The sequence below is a fragment of the Heloderma suspectum genome, chromosome 6 (assembly GCF_057233095.1).
Source record: "Heloderma suspectum isolate Gila_16-S chromosome 6, 16-S_ref, whole genome shotgun sequence".
Classification (NCBI taxonomy): Eukaryota; Metazoa; Chordata; class Lepidosauria; order Squamata; family Helodermatidae; genus Heloderma; species Heloderma suspectum.
Genome location: NC_139463.1, coordinates 40,393,507 through 40,414,147, shown reverse-complemented (window position 1 = coordinate 40,414,147; position 20,641 = coordinate 40,393,507). Strand labels below are relative to the sequence as shown.

The window sequence follows — 20,641 nt, the reverse complement described above, 5'->3', positions numbered from 1 at the left end:
AATACCTTTCTAGGCCTGTTCGCTGGTTAAATGCTTTCTTTCCACACTGTCTCACACAGGAAATTAAATGGAAGAGGCTCTCTTCTTGCTGAGAGAGAAAGGTGCAAATCCTGCAGCTCCTCCTGAAATTATTTTCTAAAGATTCCTGTTGAAGAAAGCTTCTTGCAAATCCAGAACATCTCTTGCAGTCAGGGTTTCTTAGCATACATTTACAAAGCCGGGGAGAGCCAAGGACCACTGATCTTACCTATCAACAGTCTCTAAGTACACACAGCAGCATTCCCGGGTGGGAGCAAGTGGCACTTTTTCAGCCAGCAAGGTTGCAATATGCAGTGCGACAGGGAAGAGAGAGGGCAGAAAAAATTAAAAGCCAGTATAGAAAAAGCCAGGGTTCTTATTACTCCATGCTAGCAGCATTTACCGCACAATACTGCCACAGCACACAGCGAACACTACAATAACTGGCTGCACTCAACATCTGGACACTCGCGCATTTCAAAATGCTGCCGAGAATAAAAAACATGGCTGAATATGGCCCTGAAAGCAAAGCTGCCCCCTTCCCCAAATGGAGATGTCTCTTCCATTTTTAGGAGTAAATAACACACATTCTTTATTAGATTTCTTGGAATATGCCACTAATTTAACAAAGGGCCATTGGATTCAGGCTTAGGGTACAATCCACCAAGGCCTGCTGATAGGCTTGTAATGGAACCACTTGGAAATGGAGATTATACAGAGGAGGTGGATTGTATCCTGGATGTCTTTGGTATAGCACAGCCAATGACCATGCTGGCTGGGGATGATGGGAGTTGCAGTCCAAAACATCTGGAGGGCAGAAACCTGATGTAGCATATTGATAGTTGTTGTGAGATAGGATTGCATATAGACCACTGATGTACCATACTGCCATTTCAAGCTTATGAACGGTGATGCATGAGTGTCTTCAAAATTGTACATGGGCTATATGGGGGACCGCAGATCCTCCCATATCGCCCATGCAAGAGATTGTGAATTTGCTTCTACTGTCTGCAAAAAGGATTTCTGTTTGCCTCGTAGTTCAACAAAGAGCAGTTTGTCCTTGCAGATCCCATCTCCAGTTTTCTGGATGTTCCTTATTTTAAGGATTGTTTTCTATGTGGGAACATCAAGAATATGGTGAACAGCCTTATTCCAGATATGTCCTGTCCCAGCCCAACTCCAAAGTGAAATCTTGCTTCTGAAATTATTTGGATTTGCTGATGGAAGTGTGTGCTCCATTCCAAAAGCTGGCTATAGATAGCCAACTGCAGGAAGATGGTGGTTAAAGTGGGGCAGTGGACAGAGTGATGGAGTTGGCTGTGGGAGATCCACATACAAGTTCCTGCTCTCCCATTGGGCAAGTCATTGGCTCCCCCTTCTCAGGATCTCTGAGAGGCTCACCGTGACTTTCTAGCATCTCGGAATCCTTTCCAAATCAATTTGGCTGCAGAGGCAACAAGTGCATTTTTGCTGTGGAATCTCTATGCATTGCAGAGGGTTTGGAAGCTACGGTCTAAAGCCCCAGCCATGTCTGTTGGACCTTCCCACACGAACACACCCAGCACTCCCCTTCAGACATGTGTTGCTGGGGAAGATGGGCAGTCATGGACAAGCTGCTTTTCAGAGGAACTTGTCCACCACTTGTGGATTTTTTGGCCAAGGAATCCCATGCTTCCTAGGGCCACCATCTGAAAACCAACCTGAATGGCAAAGTACACACACTGCAGAGCAGGCCCAAGGAAACGTTGGACCCTCTGAGCTGAACACTGCCCACCAGCTATGATAAACCCCTTGGTTTTGCTGCTTGCTGGACACTGAAGCCCTCTTACCCCACCTTGCCCTGTATAAAAATGGTGCTTTTTGCAGGCAGTGCCTCTTGTTAGGTAAAATACTCACACACAGCACAAGAAAACCCAAACAAAGAAGAACTACTTACAATGAAGGAGGCTAAGCCTGGAGCACAGAGAAGAGTGGGGTGGGTGGGTTTAGAAGCTGCCAAGAGCAGGTCTGGCCTGTCTCAGCAGAGCAGGTTTCTAATGGCTGAGTGAAGTAATGGGCAGGTTGAGACTGAACAGAAGTGGGAGCGGCTGTTCATGAATTGCTCATGCCTTTCAGGCCAAGCTGAGCTTCCCGTTTTTCCCATCCCTCCTAGACTCTTCTTAGCCACTGCGGGCTCAGCAGTTACTTTGCCACAGATTGGCTTCAGACCACCAGGGCGCACATTTGGCCTGTGATCAAAGAGACCGAAGTTCAGATCCCACCTCTGCCACTGACTTGTTGCACGGCCGTGGTCAAGTCATTATCCCTTGGAGCCGAGGTGGCCGTTACATGGCCGATGTTTGCAAGAACCTCCCAGCTACCAAAAGCAGCTTAGAAGGCTGCAGTTGGAAGCAAATGAATGGTGAGAGGAGGGAGTGCTTATGCCTTTGCACTCCCGTCATGGGGAGGAAAAAAGAGGGGAAAGGGTTCAGTAGCCCCTTCCTGCTATTATGCCTTCCCTCTTTTTAACATCACAGCCTCTGAGGCTGCTTTTGGCTAAAGAGAGAGAGAGAGAAAGAAGCTGGGGGAAAGCTACATCCAACTGCATGTATGTCTCTGTTCTCCATATTCCAGCAGGAACGAGTGAATCCCTTCCCTCTCAGAAGGTGGTCTCATGAGGATATGCAACCTAGGCCCATGTGGGCAAATCTGATGCCAGCCTAGATAAGTAGAGCCACCAAGCAAGGCATGACGGACAGGGGAGATGGGCTGGATTCATCTGTGGTGCTGCCACCAACCAACATTCCAGTCCTCCTCTACAGAGCCACAGACCTGTTGGGACCTGCCATTCCCCCCCCCCACCTTTTATTTCATCAAAATAAAGAAAGGATGTGAAGAAATAGGGTGTCACACCCTGACAAAGCAAAGGGGGAAAAAAGCTCCAGGTGACCTCTTTTCTGGGTCCTTTCTTGCCAGGAGTTCCAGCCAATGACACCATCCCAGGGCATCCTCTTGAAGATATTTTTCTCCCAGTGCAGACCACAAAGCTGTTTACAAAACCTGGTGGAGGTGGTCTCAGTGTCAGCTAAGCTTCTGCATCCAGGGCCTTCCTGAAAGGAGAGGAGATTCTTCCCCTCCATCCTTCCCCACGATACCCAAGTGAGCAGAGAATGCTGTAGATGAAGATGACAGGGGCCCTCAGAAGATGCATAGAGCCCTCAGGAAGAGAAACGGGACAGCATAAAACAGAAGTGCAGAACCTCTTTCAGCCCGAGAGCCAAATTCCATTCTGGAGAAGCTCCCAGGGGCTGCATTCCAGTGGTGGGCCAGGCCAAAGGCAAAAGGGACAAGGCCAAAATACGTAATTCACCAGCATATCTTAGCTTAGCGCTCTTAACTAAGCCTTAGCAGAGGCATTTCAACCTTTTAGAATGGGGCAAAAAACTGCACAAAAGCTGGGAAACCACCAATCAGTGGTTGGGAGAAAGGAGTAGGATTGGGGGAAAGGGCGTGGCCATCTGGGGAACCCTGGAGGGTCGGATTCGGCCCCTGGGCCTGAGGTTCAGCACCCCTGGCATACAGGAAGGGGCCAAAGGAAATAGGAGGACAGAAGCAGAAAACGTTCCAGTTAGGGTGTCCTGTTTAGGAAGCTGGATCGCTTATCACACTGGCCAGACGATTTGCTGTGTGTGCAAAGTGAAATGTCCATCTGAGTTTGAACAGGGCGAAGGAATAGAAAACAAGCAGCCTTACTTCCTGTAGAGAAACCCCAGGAAATCTAGGGCTCACCTTTTCACAATCGACACTGGCAGGTGCCTGTTTATCTTGCTAGAAGAGCAGGCCCTGCCAAGCTGCCCGGATCCATCTCTGCCTGTTCGGGATCTTATTTACATTGGCTAAGGATAAATGCAAGAGAGAGAGAGAGTAAAAGAGAAAGAGATGGATGGAGGTGTATTTGGTGGGATGTAGCAAAGAGCCTGTTTCTCCAGCATTCTCTCTGGCCCCAGCTGGGACCCGGTTCTCAGATGGCCATCTCCATCACCAAGGGCCTTCACTTCAGAGAGATCTCTCACATTCATGTTTCACACCACCTCCCTCCCCTCCTCTCCCCTCCCCTCCCCCTCCAGTCTCTAGCGCCCCACACTGATGTTGCACGTCTTGCAGCTGGGATCTTTCTTGGCATCGGCAGTCGAGAGGCTCATGAGCTGATGGCCGCTGATCTCCCCCAGCACACCTAAGCTGAGGTCAACTGGCTCGGTGTAGATGATCTCCAGGATGACATCCTGGGCGTGACGATAGACGAGCTCGCCATCCTCCACGCAGCAGGTCAGGAACTTGTTGCAGGAAATGTCCAGCTGGGGCAAGCGCTCCTGGCAGAAGTTGTCTCCGGGAGAGCCTTTGGGCGCCAGCACCAGGATGACGTAGTGATAGGCGGTGTACATGCAGTAGAAGTCCGCAAAGTAGAGGTTGGTGTTGGGGCCAAAGAGGCGCTGGGCAGGGATCTGGAAGCGGTACCGGCCGTACGGGGAGTCCTGAGGGGGCTGGCCTGTGTTGAACTCGGTATTACAGCTGAAAAAGATGCCATGCAGCATTCCACTGGTGGGCGAACCGTGGCTGCCACTGTTGTCCTTCAGGTACGGTTTCATGAAGTTCCCACCATTCATTCTGGACAGAAGGGAGACGCAGTCAGTCAGACACAAGAGTCCTTCTTCACACAGCACATAGTTAAACTATGGAATTCACTACCACAGGATGTAGTGATGGCCACCAATTTGGATGGCTTCAAAAGGGGGTTGGACAAATTCCTGGAGGAGAATCAGTGTATCACTGACCAGTATCAGTGGCTACTAGTCCTGATGGCTATGTGCTACCTCCAGAACCAGAGGCAGTGAGGCTATGTACACCAGTCGCTGTGGAACATGGGTGGGAGGGTGCTGTGGGTTGCCCTGCTTGTAGGTTCCTGGTCAACAGCTGGTTGGCTACTGTGTGAACAGAATGCTGGACTAGATGGACCCTTGGTCTGATCCAGAAGCTCTTCTGATGTTCTTATGTTATGTTCTCTGCTAACCCGAGATAGGGGCTTCCACCTTCACCCCTGTGTCCCCACCTGGGGTCACCAGCTCCCATGACAGCAAGTGATCCCGGGAAGGTGGGAGCAGCTGACCAATATTCTGGAGCAGATGAAACAACCTATGACCCCCTGCCCTTTGTGCTTCTGAATGCCTTGCCTAGCTCGGGAGGGAGGAAGAGGAAGAGTGACAACCAGCATGGTGTGACTGGTTAAAGAGTGGGACTAAGTCTTGGCAGACCTGAGTTCAATTTCCCTCTCAGCCATGAAGCTCAATGAGCCATTCACTATCTCTCACCCTAACCTATTCCACTGGGTTGTTGTGATGATAAAATGGAGTCAGGTGAGAAGAATTATATATCATGCTCTGAACTCTTTAGAAGAAAGGCAGGATTAAAATGTAATAAAAATATATGTGTTGAGAGACAGAGTGGTATAGTGGTTAGAGCCTTAGACTAGGATCAGAGGTGTCTGGGTTCAAATCCCCAGTCAAGCAATGAAGCTCTGAACGGTGACTTTGAGCCAATTACTTCCTGTCAGCCTAACCTACCTCAGAGGGTTGTTGTAAACGACAAGCATGGAGGCCGGGGCAGGGGCGGGGACTATGTATGTTGCTCTGAGTTCCTTGGAGGAAGGGTGAGATGAAAATGTGATGTAATGAACGGGTGCCTTTTGAACAAAACAGGGATTATAGGGAATACAGATACCTGCCCTGTATCCTCATCTCTGGTGGAGAGTTTGAAACAAGTTTCACTTTAAAGACAAGATACGGATCGTAAAGGCGAAGAACAGGAGGCTACGACTGGACCTCCCAGTCCTTTCCGAGGGTTATACTGCCCCTCTATGAGCTCTAAGGACAGACCAGAAGAGTAATGTGCTGGGGAAAGCGTTAGAATAGAGGATTGGCAACAGGAAGCCCCTGGGCCAAATCTAGCCCTTTGCATGATGTCATCTCTCACCACTGTCACCTTTCACTGCAGTTGTCAGAGGGAAGAGAGGGATTTGGATAAGCAGCATCTGTGACAACAGGACATGGAAATTATGGGTGGAAAGGCACTGGGTTTTCAGCCTTTGTCTGCAAATGATTTTGCCACTCCCCACTCACTTGTGACCATGGCCATTTGGGGGTTTGGAGGCCCTTACCTGGCATGCTGGAAATATTCCTTGGTGTGGTTCCGATAGAAGACAGAGAACCGGAGCATCCTCCCTGCAATGAGTTCAGCTTTCTCCTGCAGCTGGGCCAAATGCTCCTTTGCATAGTCTGCATGGGATATTAAGTGGCATGGGTGATTTATAGTGCAGCTCTCTCACCTCTGACTGTTTGCCACACGTCAAATCTCACTCCCCACCCCACCCCCTCCAGTACACCACCTTCTCTCACTGCACCTGGCTTGCATATTTTCCCCTCTTTGCCTCCAGTCAGTTCTCCCTCCCTGTCACCTCCCCCTCTGGGCGTGTTGGGATGGCACACCCTGTGCCTCCTACTCAGCAACTCTTACTCCATCATGAAATCTGGATTTACTACCTTTCAGCACCCCTCAGCTTTTTCAATTCCCATCAGCCCAGGCCCTACCTTTTAGCCAGCCCAAACAAGTGGTTTTCATCTCCCTTGCTATTTAACTTCAAAATCTACAACAATCACACATTGTTGTGTGATTCCCTTTCTTTTATATGCAGGTTGGGTTTCTGAAGTTGATTATACAACTGTTTTTGGACAAGGCACTGGCTTTTAGGTAAATGGAGAAACTGAACAGCCAAGGGAAGATTTGGGGTGCTTCCAGATGGAGGGCTCCTAGCCCTTATCTTGGTGCCACAATGATAATAAGGTTGGCACTACGCGTACCTCTTGGGAGAGGGCATTCCAAAGCCAGGGCGCCACCATGGAGAAGGCCATGTCTCCAGTACTTGGGAAGTGCTGGGGGGAAAAGGATATTCAACCCTGCAGTCCTTCCCCTGCCAAGCAACCCAGCAGCTGAACAGGGAAGAGCCCTATTGTGTTCTTGAGCGACCACAGAGCTATAGCCAGATATTTTGTGGTGAGAGGGCTAAAGAGAGAGGACTCCTTGCAGAATAGCCACAGTATAATACAGGTAGCTTTAGCCAGAATATAAAACACGTAGCTTAAGGAGGGCTCCTAGCACTACCAATCAAAAGGCATTGTGCAGCTATTCCATCTTTTTCTCCTTAATAGATTTTTTTCTGGTCAGAAAAAAGGCGAAAGCAGCAGTAGCTAGGAAAAACACAGGAAGGTTATAAATTAAAAACAACATCATCTGGCCAGAACCCCTGCAAAATTCTGTGAATGAGGGAGGGTAACTGCACATTAAAAGCCTTGTCTGGAAGCACCCTTAAACATGTTACATTATTTCACTGAATTAAATATTCATAAAATAAATTTCATTTATTTTATTTATTTAAATGTAATTTTGATTCTAGAAATAAGTGCCTGGTGCTTTTTCAGTGAAACCAGCCTTCTCCTACAGCACCCATCATACCCAGCTGTAATCCAGCACATTTGAAGGGTGCCAGGTTGAGAAAGTCTGAGTTATTCCAATACCTTTGCACTCCTCGGCCTAAACGGTGGAAGGTGAAGCAAGTGTCTTCCTTAGTGAGCAAATTGGGTAGGACCCTGCCTGCACTCTTTTCCTTATATCTTCACCAGTAAAAACACAGATACTTCATATTCTTGAAGGGTATTTCAACAGGGTTAGCACCAGAGAACTTCCCAGTGGATCATGCCCCATGGCCTAGGCTGATGTTGTCTCCCATACAGATGTACTGAATAAGGATGCCGGAAGAATCCATCGGGTGCGAGAGACTGAAGCTCGCCGAACTTTCACCAACTCAGCCCCCTGGACTTCAGCTCACTTTCCCACCAATTTGCGCAAACTGCTATTTACGCAAATATTTTTAACACACACACACCCAGTTCCTGGTTTTTGGGAAGAACCCCATGGCTCAGCTCATAAATGCCAGCCAAGTCAGAGGCACCATGGACATCCAGAGAGCCCCAAAAGGGCCGGATTTCCCGGTGACGGACATCCCTGGTATATAATGGCACACAACATCTACCACATGAGGCAGCTATCAACTTGCCTCCGAGTAGGCTGCCCAGGCTCAAGGCCTTGTGCAGGACACTCACCCCCTGTGCAGAATTCCACGGTCTCGCTCCAACCAGACACGAGGTACTCCCCATCGCTCTGCTTTACTGCCGTCTGCACTGCCACGCTGTACTCTGTCCTGGGACTCAGAAACCAGTGACCCCTCACTGTCATGGGCAGTGCAACCGCCTTGGCTACCAGTTTGGTAGGGACATCCTGCCCAAAGAGAAGAGTTGAGCCACGTCAGTCATCTGACTTGATTTGGGGCCCGGGAGAAGTTTGCTATGCATCACTAGCCCACAGTTAACCAAGGGAAGAGAACCGTGCAGAGACCACAGCATAGGTGTTGAACCTCTTTCCTCCTGGAGGCCAAATTCTGTTTCTGAGAAGCTCTTGGGGGCCACATTCCAGTGGTGGGCAGGGCCAAAGGCAAAAGGGGGCGAGCCTGAAGGCAAAAGGGGGCAGGGCCAACATACAAAAAAATACCCTCAATACCAGCATATTTTAGGATAAAGCTCTTAATGCCAGTAACTCAGCCTTCGTAGAAATGCACAAAAGCCAGAACACTGCTAAGTGATTGGCAGTTGGAGGGAAAGCGCATGGAATTCACACTCCGGATGAAAGCTCTTCTGGCCTTCCCCTCTGCCCTGCAGAAGCTTTTAGCCTCCTTCATAGGATTTCTTCACATGGAGCTTTTATCTTGCTATTGAGACTGCTCACACATGGAAGTTTGCGGGCCCTTTAGATGACGTCATGAACCTCCAGGGCGCCTCCCACATTAAATGACCTTTATTCCATTTTTAAATAGATCAGAGATAACGAGCTATCAAATTACCATGCTTGGTTCTGCCTGAGTTGCCTCTGTGAAAAAGAAAAGCCTCAAGAAGAGGAGCTAGATCAATGGAACATATGGAAAACTCAGATAAGGGGGAGGAGGGAGGGAAAGGGGAGGGAGAAAAGGAAGCATGTGTAAAGGGAGTCCGTCGTGATCCTGCATTTAAAATGGAAGCAGAAAGCCCCCTTTTAAATGTGGGATTTTAGGCTAGTGTAGAGATGCTCATAGTCTCAATGGTTTCATTTACAGTGCATTAGACCTGAGCAAATAATCCTAAACAGCATCAAAGTGCATTGTCTGGTTATTTCATTTAATTATCGGCATGCTGGCAGCAGTAGGTCCATTCAACTCTCCTGAAAGGACCCCTCTTTTTACAGGCATGACAAAAAGAACGGCAACTCTGGCGGGTGGGTGAGTGGGTGCGTGGGCCTCTCAAAACTGATGGGGAACACATGAGACCTCAAGCCATTGCTCCAGTATCATCTATTGTTCATCCAGATTGGATTGTGAGGACTGTTAATGCAAAATAAGAGTGACTCCACTGGCACCCATGTAGACCTCTGGGATCAACTTTGGTATTTTTGTTTTTATTACCAGGATGGTGAGATCCACCAACTGGAGCCAGGTGCAAAAACAGTGGCTAGGAGATGGATGGGGCCAAATGCAAAATGGTGGCTCAGTTACCTGAGGTGGAGCTAGTTACCTATCCATACACTGATATAATTTCCATATAAAAGTACAAATCTGCATTACTACACAGCGCTGCATGGGTCTTATAATAAACAAACAAACAAATAAATAAGGACAGGGGTCTCCACTGTGCCTGCCACCCACAGGCACCTCTAATGGTGCCCACACAGCTCTTCACTCCCTACTCCTGTAAAAAATAACAATAATAAATTGAAAAACATTAGGGCACCAGGTTCTGCTTCCTGTCCCTGAACCTGCCACTGTTCAGTGAGCAGGAAAGAAAGCAAAGGGTTGGGAATGGGGGAGAAATAATGAGGTTAGAGGCTGGGAGAGAAACAGCAAGATAAAGCGGTGAGTGGGAGAAAAAGAGCAAGGCTAGGGGCTAGGGAGAGAAAGAAGTAGGCTAGCGACAGGAAAGGAAGAGAAATAGGGAAGAAAGGGGTTGGGGAAGGGAAATAGCCAGGCTAGAGGCTGGAAGGAGAGACATGGAGAGAGAGAGAGAGAGATTGAGAGAGAGAGAGAGAGCGCAAAGGAGAAAGGTCTCTGTGATAGAAGAAGACTGGGCAGGCCAGGAAGCAACTCTTTCCATTTCCCCCTCTCAGCCTCTAGCCCGACCATTTCTCTCCCCTCCCCTGTCCCACATCTTGGCTAGCCAGGCCCCCACAGCAGCTGTTATGTGACTAGCCACATCCTCCATGGGAGCCATTTTGTGGTGGTGCCCACAGCAGTTTCTCAAATTCCCAAATGTGCCCACAAATCCAAAAAGGTTGGAGGGCCCTGGATTAGGAATTATAACAGCCTAATTTAGAAGGGGAGGGAGAAGCCCTTTTGCTGTTGCTACAGTTAAACAATACAGAATCAGAAATCTTGGCCAAACTACTGAAAATCATCCAGTGATCTACCAGTAGATTCTGATCTATCTTCTGCTCATGCCTGATCCATACTATAGAAGGTACTTCCAGAGAGATGGCTCCTCATGCATCCAAACAAAAGACACTGTGCAGCTATTCTTTCCCTCCTTTGCTGTTTTTTTGTAGAAAGAAAGAAGGTAGAAGAAGTGGTGGGGAAACATGGGAGCGTTACAAGCAGAAGACAATTTTGCCTGCCCCCCACTAAATTTTTATGACAGGGTAATTGCAGGATTAAAACCATACCTGGAAGCACCCAAAATTAATAGCCATTTCCATTCTCCAGGGCACACTGAGAACTGAAGCTCAGTGAGATGGGGTTAAGTATAGACTTCTAAATAGCCTCACCTTTTGAGGATGTTGTGCATATTTTGTGGGGAGGGGAGACTTTTACAGGTTCAGTTTTCTTGTGAGGAGAGAGAGTAATGGAAGCTGATGGCATTTTTAAAATACCTGCTTATTTACAAACATACAAGTGAATCATAGGGAAGCTGGCAAGCACCACTGTGGTCTTTGCTAGTCTTTAAAATTGGATATGGTCGCCAAAAGCAAATGACATCCCATTGGAAACTCCCCCTGCCTCTGCAGCCAGTTTCCAACAAAAACTCAGTTTTCTGTCTTCTTTGCTGGCTACATTTTAACTACCAAACTGCTCTTCTCTGGTCACACACTCACACAAAGGCAGAACACTAGCCCTGGCTGGTAGGCATCCAGTAGCTTGTAGCCACCAGCTATCAAAACAAAGTCTTCCAGTGGCTAGCCATTAGTGCCCCATCAAGGAAACATCTTTATCTGAACAAAAGATTACAGAAGTCGTTCTTAAACTGTGTGGCAGGCTTGAAATTCAGGGAGTGATAAGATCCTCAAATTCAGCGAGGGATAACATTCTTTGGCAAAGACATGGGTGAATTAAATGCCTCTGACAGAGAACCCTCACTGATACGTGTTCGATTTGTGAGGAGTGACCCACAAATGAGGGCCCCACTGCCCCATCACCTCAAGTGTGATTTGGGAAGAGTGTGATTGTTTATTAGGTGGTACATTGGGGGCGGGGGGGGGGAAGGTTTCCAAAATCGTTTGTGTGCAACAACAACATCACAGCCTCTGTGTCAATGCCTTGTTCACAATGCTGAGAAAACTGCCCCACTCAACGTAAAAAAGAGTGCACCTATTTTCATTTGACATCTGTTGGCAGGCTATTTTCATTTGACATCTGTTGGCAGGCTTTTTACTTACAGCGCTCACAGATGGAAGATGGAGAGCACTGTAGAAATTAAAAGTACACAGAAGGATAGTGCTCATTAGAACAGTACTTCATTACTGTGATACACAGCAATATTTACTGCTATCAGTAATTATTGATGAGTAAAGTAGTATGTTCCTGTGAAATATAGCAGTGTTTTACTCGCATTGTCTTTCCTGCAGTGTCCCCCGCCGTCCAGTTTTGTTTAAGTTTAGAAATGACTAATGGGCTGCTGCTTACCGTTTGAAAACTCAGGTTTCAGAATGGTCCCCCTTAACTTAAGTGTTTTACCCTGTCACCTCTCCACTGCCTTCGCAAAGTCTATACTGGGTAAAATGAATTCTCACCAAAGTGGCAAACCACGGTACCAATTCAAATTGTACATGAGGGCTCACATGATCGAATGTGCAACCATACCAAAGAAATAAAACAAATCTCTGCCCATAGAAAACTAGCATGTCAGGGGAAAGTCTAGCCTTCTCTCAGACATGCTAGTCTATGTGTGGATATAAAAACGTGTAAAGGTGCCCCCAACCAGTCGTGTCCGACTCCAGGGTGCGGTGCTCATCCCCGTTTCTAAGCCGAAGAGCCAGCGCTGTCCGAAGACGCTTCCGTGGTCATGTGGCCGGCATGACTGAACACCGAGGTGCACGTAACGCTGTTACCTTTCCCGCCGAGGCGGCGCCTATTTATCTACTTGCAATTTCTTGCTTTCGAACTGCTAGGTTGGCAGAAGCTGGGACTGAAGACGGGAGCTCACTCCGTCATGCAGCACTCGGGTCTCGAACTGCTGACCTGCCGACCTTCCAGTCTGCAGTTCAGCGTCTTAACCACTAAGCCACCGCGGTCCGGCGCCTATTTATCTACTTGCAATTTCTTGCTTTCGAACTGCTAGGTTGGCAGGAGCTGGGACTGAAGACGGGAGCTCACTCCGTCATGCAGCACTCGGGTCTCGAACTGCTGACCTGCCGACCTTCCGGTCTGCAGTTCAGCGTCTTGACCACTAAGCCACCGCGGCCCCATGTGTGGATATAGATTCAGGTATAATATGGAGGAACATTTAGTCACGTGAGCACTCATTTGAGGTCTGAAGTGGTACAGGCTGATCACCTCAAAAAGCACTAGGCCTAAACTGAGGTAGAAACGACACTGTTTTGAAGCCGTCGGACTGGTCACAAAAGCAATGAGTCTGCTTGAAAAATCTTTTGTTTTTAAGAGAGAACACTGCCCCTCAACAGGCCACAGAAGCGGCACTGCACTGCAGCGCCGTTTCTGTGGCAACGGCAAATGCTGGAGACAGGCAAAAAAAAAAAACCACCAACGGAGGGAAGAAAACCTTCTAACCGAAGGCGAGAGAGAAAAAAAATAATGTTAAACATTAAATAGCATTGCCATAGTAACCAACCCTGTTAAAACAGTATCCAAATTAGTGACTCGGTTTCAAGGGAGAAAGATGTGAGTAATTCATTTCACGACTCTCCTGACTCTAAGAAAGACTCTGTTTAAACATTCCTTTCCCAAAGGGATTTCTTGTTGTGAGGGAGACAGGTTTGGAAACTGCTTTTATAGCTACTCCCCCTTATCCTGTTTTATAATAGGAGGAATCCACTGGCTATGCTGGCTGAGGATAATGGGCATTGTTGTCCAACACATCTGGAGGGCACCAGGTTGGGGAAGGCTACTTTACAGTCTGGACCAGACTATAGGTAATGTGGACTAAAGGCGCAATCCTATGCACATTTAGACTGAAAAAAAGTCCTACAGCTCCCAGTATCCCCCGGCCAGATGGGGGTTGTAGGACTTTTTTTTTCTGTGTAAACATGCATAGGATTGCATCCTAAAGGTACTATAATTGCTGTTGGGCTAACAGTTCTGGAGATGTATAAAGCAAAAAGGTTGTCTCCCTCCAAGTGCAATGGGAATTGAATAACCAATGAGAACTAGTTTCTTTGGAACCTAGTTTTGAAACTGAAGTTTTCGGTACCTCAGAGGTTTGGCAGGAACAACAGCAGGAGCAAAAGGCCCTAGTTTGACTGTGTGACTTACTCCTATTATTTTCTATGGTTTGATTACTGGTAGTTTTCTACATAGAGAACACTATTTATACGTATATCTATATCGATTCTGTAATTTTCAAGGTTTCCCCCTAAAGAATCTTGGGAGATGTCGTTTGGCAAGGATGCTAAAATTCTTTGTCTGGGGAAAAGGAATGACTATTAAACCAGTTTAAGTCTTTACTATAGGATCGCTTACAGCAGCCTTCCTCAACCTGGTGCTCTCCAGATGTGTTGGACTACAATTCCCATCATCCCCAATCAGCATAAATGGTTGGGGAGGGCTAGAGCCTTCCAAGGAAGAGATCCAGTTGTTGCCTGATACATTAATGGGTTTGACAATATAGAAACAACAATGCCATGCTGGCTGGAGATTATGGGAATTGTAGTCCAACACATTTGGAGAATGCCAGATTGGGGAAGGCTCCAGTAGCATATCCTGTCCCACCCACCCTGCATGCCATTGTGAACCGCTATAATGGCTCACCCGGTGTTTGAATTTATTGGAGTTCTTGTTCTCCTTCTTGTTCAAGTCAATGAAGTAGTGAGTGACTCTGTCCAGGTCTCCAACATCCATTGCCCAAGAAATCCGGAATGAATCGCAGGTGATGTTATTGATCTCAATGCTGTGCGGGGTGGATAACAACTCCATGATCCGACTGGTTCGGCTCCTGTGGTTGGATCAGACAAAAGATGGAAAGGTGAAGGAGGGGGATATTTAAAAAGCTAGATTTGTAGCGACTAAGATCCAGCCTGGGAGAAATCAGAATGGCAGCAACTCTTCCATCAAGCTGCAACAGAGAGAGTGAAGGGAAGCAGGACCACTCCAGTGGCTCTCCTGAGACACCAGCATCTTTTGGCTCCTCCTGGAACTCTATGTTTATTGAATTGTTGATTTTGGCTTATTTGAATATACTGATATGTTTTGTAGCAAATTGATCCCCCCCTGCCCACCCTAAATGTTAAACTTAAACTAGGTTGGGAAATTCCCATCCTGGGTTTGGATTTGGGTCAAGCTTCCCACAGTCCCCGCTAGGCACTGAGCTAGACTGATCTAACTCAGGGACTTCTTATGCTTTCATTTCTGCAGTGTGGAGACAGTAATTTGACCCATTCAAGTGGCTAGCATGGTCTAGGAGGTTGGGCCTGTCTTTGCCCATGGAAAAGACCCATGCCTGAGCCTTTGCCCTCCCTTGAGTTCAACCATCACCTTTAAAGCTGTTCTGGTCTAACCCACACCAACGATCAGCAGCCAATCCCTCTTTGCAACAATAGTGACTCCATAGTTATCAGTTCTCTCCCTCCATCTCTCCCTTTTCTGAGCCTAATTAATTCTTTCTGAATCCAGTGAGCCATCTGAAGAGCGGGTGTCATCCCACACAATGCCTTGATAGACCAGACGGCTCCTTGCAGGTGTCAGTGCTAAGAGAGTACGTTGCAAGCCTCGGAAGGGACAGATTCGGAGCAGATGGCACTAGGGAGGGACGAGACTCATGGCCAAGAGGCTTGGAGGGAGGGAGCATATTTCTGTTTTGAAGCTTACAGTAGAACAAACAAGAGAGGAATTTCAGGTAGGGAGGACAACACGTGTACAAGCATGTGGAGGAAGTCAGAGAGAAAACTCCAAATGATTTGATCTGGGGAGCTTGAAAAGCCTCATCTTGCAATAATATCCATTGTGCAGTGTGAAAAGTCGGCTTTCCATCACATTTATGTCAGTTTGGCTGGTACCACTGTGCAAACACCAAGGAGTAATACAATTTGGCCAGATGCTGCAGTTAAGATGAAAAAGATGTTATTATGCACATACACAGCACATGCATGGTGTCAAAATGGGTACGCTGATATTATGCATCTGTGCAATTGGGCAGTCTTGCACACATCCACATGTTGCATGAACGTGAGTGTGCACAAACAGGCTGTATGTTGTATAACTAAAGGAGTAATCCTATACATGTTTAGACAGAAAAGTCCTACAACTCCCAGCATTCCCCAGCCAATCGTGCTGGCTGGGGAATGCTGGGAGTTGTAGGACTTGTTTCTGTCTAAACATGCATAGGATTGCACCCTAAGAGAACTTTGTAATGTGAGCCACACAAAGGACACATGGAGTGTGAAACTGTGTACTGTGTTTGTGCCATCTGTGTGCCGAGATCCAGTGTGAAGTTGGAATGTCTGCTAAGGGTGTATGATAAATCATAAAATTATAGTATTATGGCCCTCCAGTAATACTGATGGCTAGAAGATCAACAGACACTGAAGGGTGGTTGCTACTAAGTATTGACACACTTTTTTGCACTTTCAGTACTTTAAAGTTAGTACTTTCAAAATGAACACTGTCAGCTTTCCTGAAATACAAATACTTGCTGCCTCCAGACTTTCCTCCCGCTCAACCTGTATATATATATAACACAATCTTCCATTAGCGCTTTTCAGAGATACAATTCAGAGTAAACATGCCTAGCATCTTACTGCAAAAGGGCTTGACTGTGGTTGGAGCATGTCCGTGTTTTTCTGTGCCGATGCAGACTGTCCTGTGGAATTGTGTTTTTTAGAAGGTTCGCTGGAGTTTATATTACACTACTGCATTTTAATGACAAACCAAACTCATTGCTATCTCAAAGAAGGAAATCAGGTTTGGCATGATTTGTCCTCAAATGATCCATGTTGACTGCTCATAATTATCCAATTGTCTTCTTTGTGCTTACAAATGGATTGTTTTATGATGTTATTCTAATCACTTGCCAAGGGTGGAAGTTTATTATGGACATGTATGAACACAACGCTGTGTGTGTCTGGCTGCAGTTTCAGTTCTTGCCAAATGAAATGGACCCCTATGAAGAATGTTAGACAGAAAAACAGAGTTACCAGGTTTCACCCTAGAGATTCACTTTGTAACTTAACAACTGTGAGTTAAGCAGGAGATACAGATGTTGTTGATTCACCTATTCCAGACTTGCATTTGCCTCACTTCTGCCTGCAGGGGATCACCCCTGGATTCTGCTTAGTACAGCAGGTAGGGGAGAATGGAGGGCGGATGCCAAGACTGGAGAAGGAATAGGAAGAAAAGGCTGTTTTTGTTGCCTGAGTGGAAAGTTGTAAATCTACAGTGTGAATCTCTGGTTGCAACATGGCAACACTACAGAAGATATTTCTGCCAGGTAGACAGATGCAGTGTTAATTTTGACAGCAGAACCAGTTAAATGGAATGTGGAGCAAAATCTATGAGCTACAGTGAAGTTTTTATACTGGAACCTGGGAAGCGTCACTTAGGATCAACTGCAAATTCAGATATAAGCTCACAGGATGGCCTTGGGCAAATGTCTTTCTCTTAACCACAATTATTCTAGCTGTAAAATGTGAATAATAGTGGCTTACCTTTCAACTTGGTATTGTGGGAACAAATTATACAGAGTTGTTAACTTTTTTTTTCTTCCAGACCTCTTGTGCCTTTAACAGCCACAGAACAGGCATAAATCTGCAAGTGATACTTTTTCCCATCACTGAATTTTCATGCTAGGGCCAGTTGATTTCACCTGCTGATTTCTGCTTGTATGCTGCTGCTAAAGTCCCAACAGTTCTGCCAGCTAGTGACCCTACCTATAGACAGCTGGTGATCCTACCCGTACAGTGCTATAGATGATAAATAAGTAAAGTAATCTCATTAGTCTGGAGTCAAGCTTCTAAAAGGCTAAAACTATTAAAGGAGAACTAGAGTAATGACAGCATGGAGAAAATGAACAACAGGGACCTGCTATTCAGTCTCTTGTAGCAAGAGCTCAAGAGTACCAATACAATTAAGAAAGCAAATACAACGAAACACCTTTCCTGCACAAAGTACAATTAACCTGTGGAACACACTGGGAGCTAAAAGGAGCAACACCACATAAATAGTTTGTGGGAGGACCTACAAATCCAGGTGAGAGAAAGAACAGCTTCAGTGGTTGGTGGATAGTAATAGGATGCAATCTCATTGGTAGTAAGGTTACAAGGTTAATAACACAATGCAACCTTTCAGCTGGGTTGGGTTTCTTTAAACCTCTGTATTAAGGGAACTCAGGGGAAAAATGCAGCTGTACAAAGTACTTGCTCCCTGTAAATCAGGTATGAGCAACTTGCGGCCCTCCAGATTTTTTTAGCCTACAACTCCCATCAGCCCTAGCTAGCATAGCCAAAAGTGAGGCACACTGGGAGGTGTAGGGCAAAAATCTGGAGGGCCACAAGTTGTCCAACTCTGCTGTAAGGAGACATCAAAACGCTCACCAGAGACCTGGCTTTCTATACCAAGAATTCTGCTTTTCATATTGCATTTCTTCCCATGCAGAGGCGAAGCCTAGACATGCAACAAAATCTGGCAGAAATGAAGTAGAAAATGCTGCAGTGGTAGAATGGACTGTAACACTTTGGGCTACAGACAGGGCATGCCATTTTTGATGGCTTCCTTACTGATACTGAGGAGCTCGGCTGCGCTGTTATTTTTGAAGCATGCCTCAGACATCTTGACTCTAGTGTCTCTATTTTGTTTCAGAAGGCTGGTTAAGCAAAGTCTTCAGATCAGCCAGGGCAAGAAAGTTGTCATTTTACACTTGCTGACCTCTAACTTAATTAAATTGCCAGAAGCAACACACAGTGATATCCAAAGCATGGGAACGCAGAACCTTCCAAATGTCTCTCTTATTGCTGAGCCAGAACTGTAGCTGGCCTATCTGTGGTGAATTCTGAATTAGCCAACCCAGAGACCTGCTGGTAGAAACACTCCATTCCTGAAGCAATGCCACTACCAGTAAAATCAGAAGGGATGGTTATTACTATGGCAAAGAGAATCAAGGACAGGATAGAAAAAGAATATAACTTCCCATGGAAAACATCTGAAATTAAGGATCCCAGTATTCAAATAATGGAAAATCTTGGTACGTTGGCTGAAATCAATCATAGGAAATTGTTTCATGGTAAGAGATTAAGAAAAAAATCTTAATCAATGGTCCATGATGAATTTAACATGGATGGGACATAAATCTACAGTTAAAATTAATGTTCTTCCAGGAGTTCTTTTTTTCTTTTTCTTTTTTTACTAATTAATATCTCTTTGAATATCAGATGAACTAGACTAAAAGCATGGCAAGATTTGTGTATGGGCTTTATCTGGGGAGGGGAAGATGATTGCATTACATACTATGTGCAGCCCTTGCACATAGGTGTACCAAATTTTTCCATGATATTAAGCTGCATGCAGAATTGCAGATTTGACAGACTGTTTAAATTCTGAAGGTATGGAGGAATGTGAACAAACTATAACCTATCCCCGTTTGAAGGACATTGTTCAGTATCATGTAAAGGAGGATATGGATATAGTAAGCCAGAATCCATGTGTGTGGGCAATACCTGCAGTATGGGGGAAATACAGAACAAAACCTGGTCCAGGACTGTCTCCATTTACATGTGTATATAATGAACACATTAGAGGATATGGCTCATGGATTTCATCTGTTGAAAGATGTTTTGGAAAATAATGAGATTGTATCTTTTGAACATTTAAGGGATAAGATGAATGCTTTTGTTCCTGAACTGCATAAATTCTTTCAAATAAGACATGCCATGGCTGAATTAATTAGAAAAGATGGTGCTGTTAGAGATCCAACAGCAAAGGAAGAACTGTTCTATGCATCAGTAAAGAAGGGATTAATTGGGAAAATATATAAAATTCTTAGTGAAGTGCAAAGTAAAGGACCTCAGCATTATCAAAAGAAATGGGAAAAGAATCTGAGCATTTCTATAACAAAAGAGTGTGGTGTTGGCTAGGAGAAAACATAGGTAAAGTATTGATTGTAGCAAATTTGAAAGAGAAGTTCTATAAGACTGTGCATCAATGGTATCTGACACTACATAAATTAAAAATGATTTATTATTTATCCCAGGACCATTGCTAGAGATATGGAAAAGTTCATGCAGATTATATGCATGTATTTTGGAGCTATGATAAAATTAAAAGCTTTTAGCAGTTAGTATTATATTATATTGAACGGATTACAGGCTATAATATTCCAAAGGAACCATTAAGAGTATTATTAAATTATTTGGAAGGATGCATTGATATAGCTCAGGGGTGGGCAACTTGCGGCCCTCCAGATGTTTTGGCCTACAACTCCCATCAAGCCCTAACTAGCATAGCTAATGGTGAAGAATTATGGGAGTTGTAGGCCAAAACATCCGGAGGACCGCAAGTTGCCCACCCCTGATATAGCTGATGCTGAGATGATCACAAGCCTATTAACAGCAGCTAAAATGACAGTTGGTATGGATTGGAAAAAGGAAGTGGCACCACCTCTTTCAGATTGGTTTTATAGGATTCAGGGCATAGCTATAATGCATAAACTTACATATTATGTTTGGGCTCCTGAAAACCAGAGGTATGGAAATCAAATTATAAGGAAGTGGTTAATTTTTATCAGTTCCTGGAATGATCAGTTTTAAGATGATGTATGTCCCTGTTCATTGTTTACATTAGTATAATCTTTTTGTAGCTCCATTTTTTTCTGTTTATAGAGTTGCGGTATAGTAACCAGTACCAATGCAGTGCATTTATAGAAATACAGAAAAGTACTATATCTATACTGGCCATTTCATTGCAATTTCTGAAGAAGAAAAATGGGGGACATGGGCTGGGTCAAAAAACAAAGGCGGTAGCAGGAAGAGGAAGCATCCATTCTTTCTCAGATGCTATCACTTTGGCCACAGCTTTTGGTTC

At 45.6% G+C, this 20,641-nt stretch overlaps 1 protein-coding gene across 2 annotated transcripts in view; it reads right to left on the bottom strand.

Annotated features, from left to right (window-relative positions):
• Positions 1–588: 588 nt before the first annotated feature.
• PHYHIP (phytanoyl-CoA 2-hydroxylase interacting protein) overlaps positions 589–20,641 on the bottom strand; it is a 44,732-nt gene continuing 24,679 nt past the window's right edge. For both annotated transcript variants that reach the window (XM_084808190.1, XM_084808191.1), the window contains exons 2-5: positions 14,384–14,567; positions 8,208–8,382; positions 6,209–6,326; positions 589–4,662 (exon numbers count right to left, since the gene is read on the bottom strand). In XM_084808190.1, coding sequence (XP_084664316.1) covers positions 4,128–4,662; positions 6,209–6,326; positions 8,208–8,382; positions 14,384–14,548 — 993 coding nt within the window. In that variant the 5' untranslated portion in view covers positions 14,549–14,567 and the 3' untranslated portion in view covers positions 589–4,127. The remainder of the gene's footprint in view (positions 4,663–6,208; positions 6,327–8,207; positions 8,383–14,383; positions 14,568–20,641) is intronic.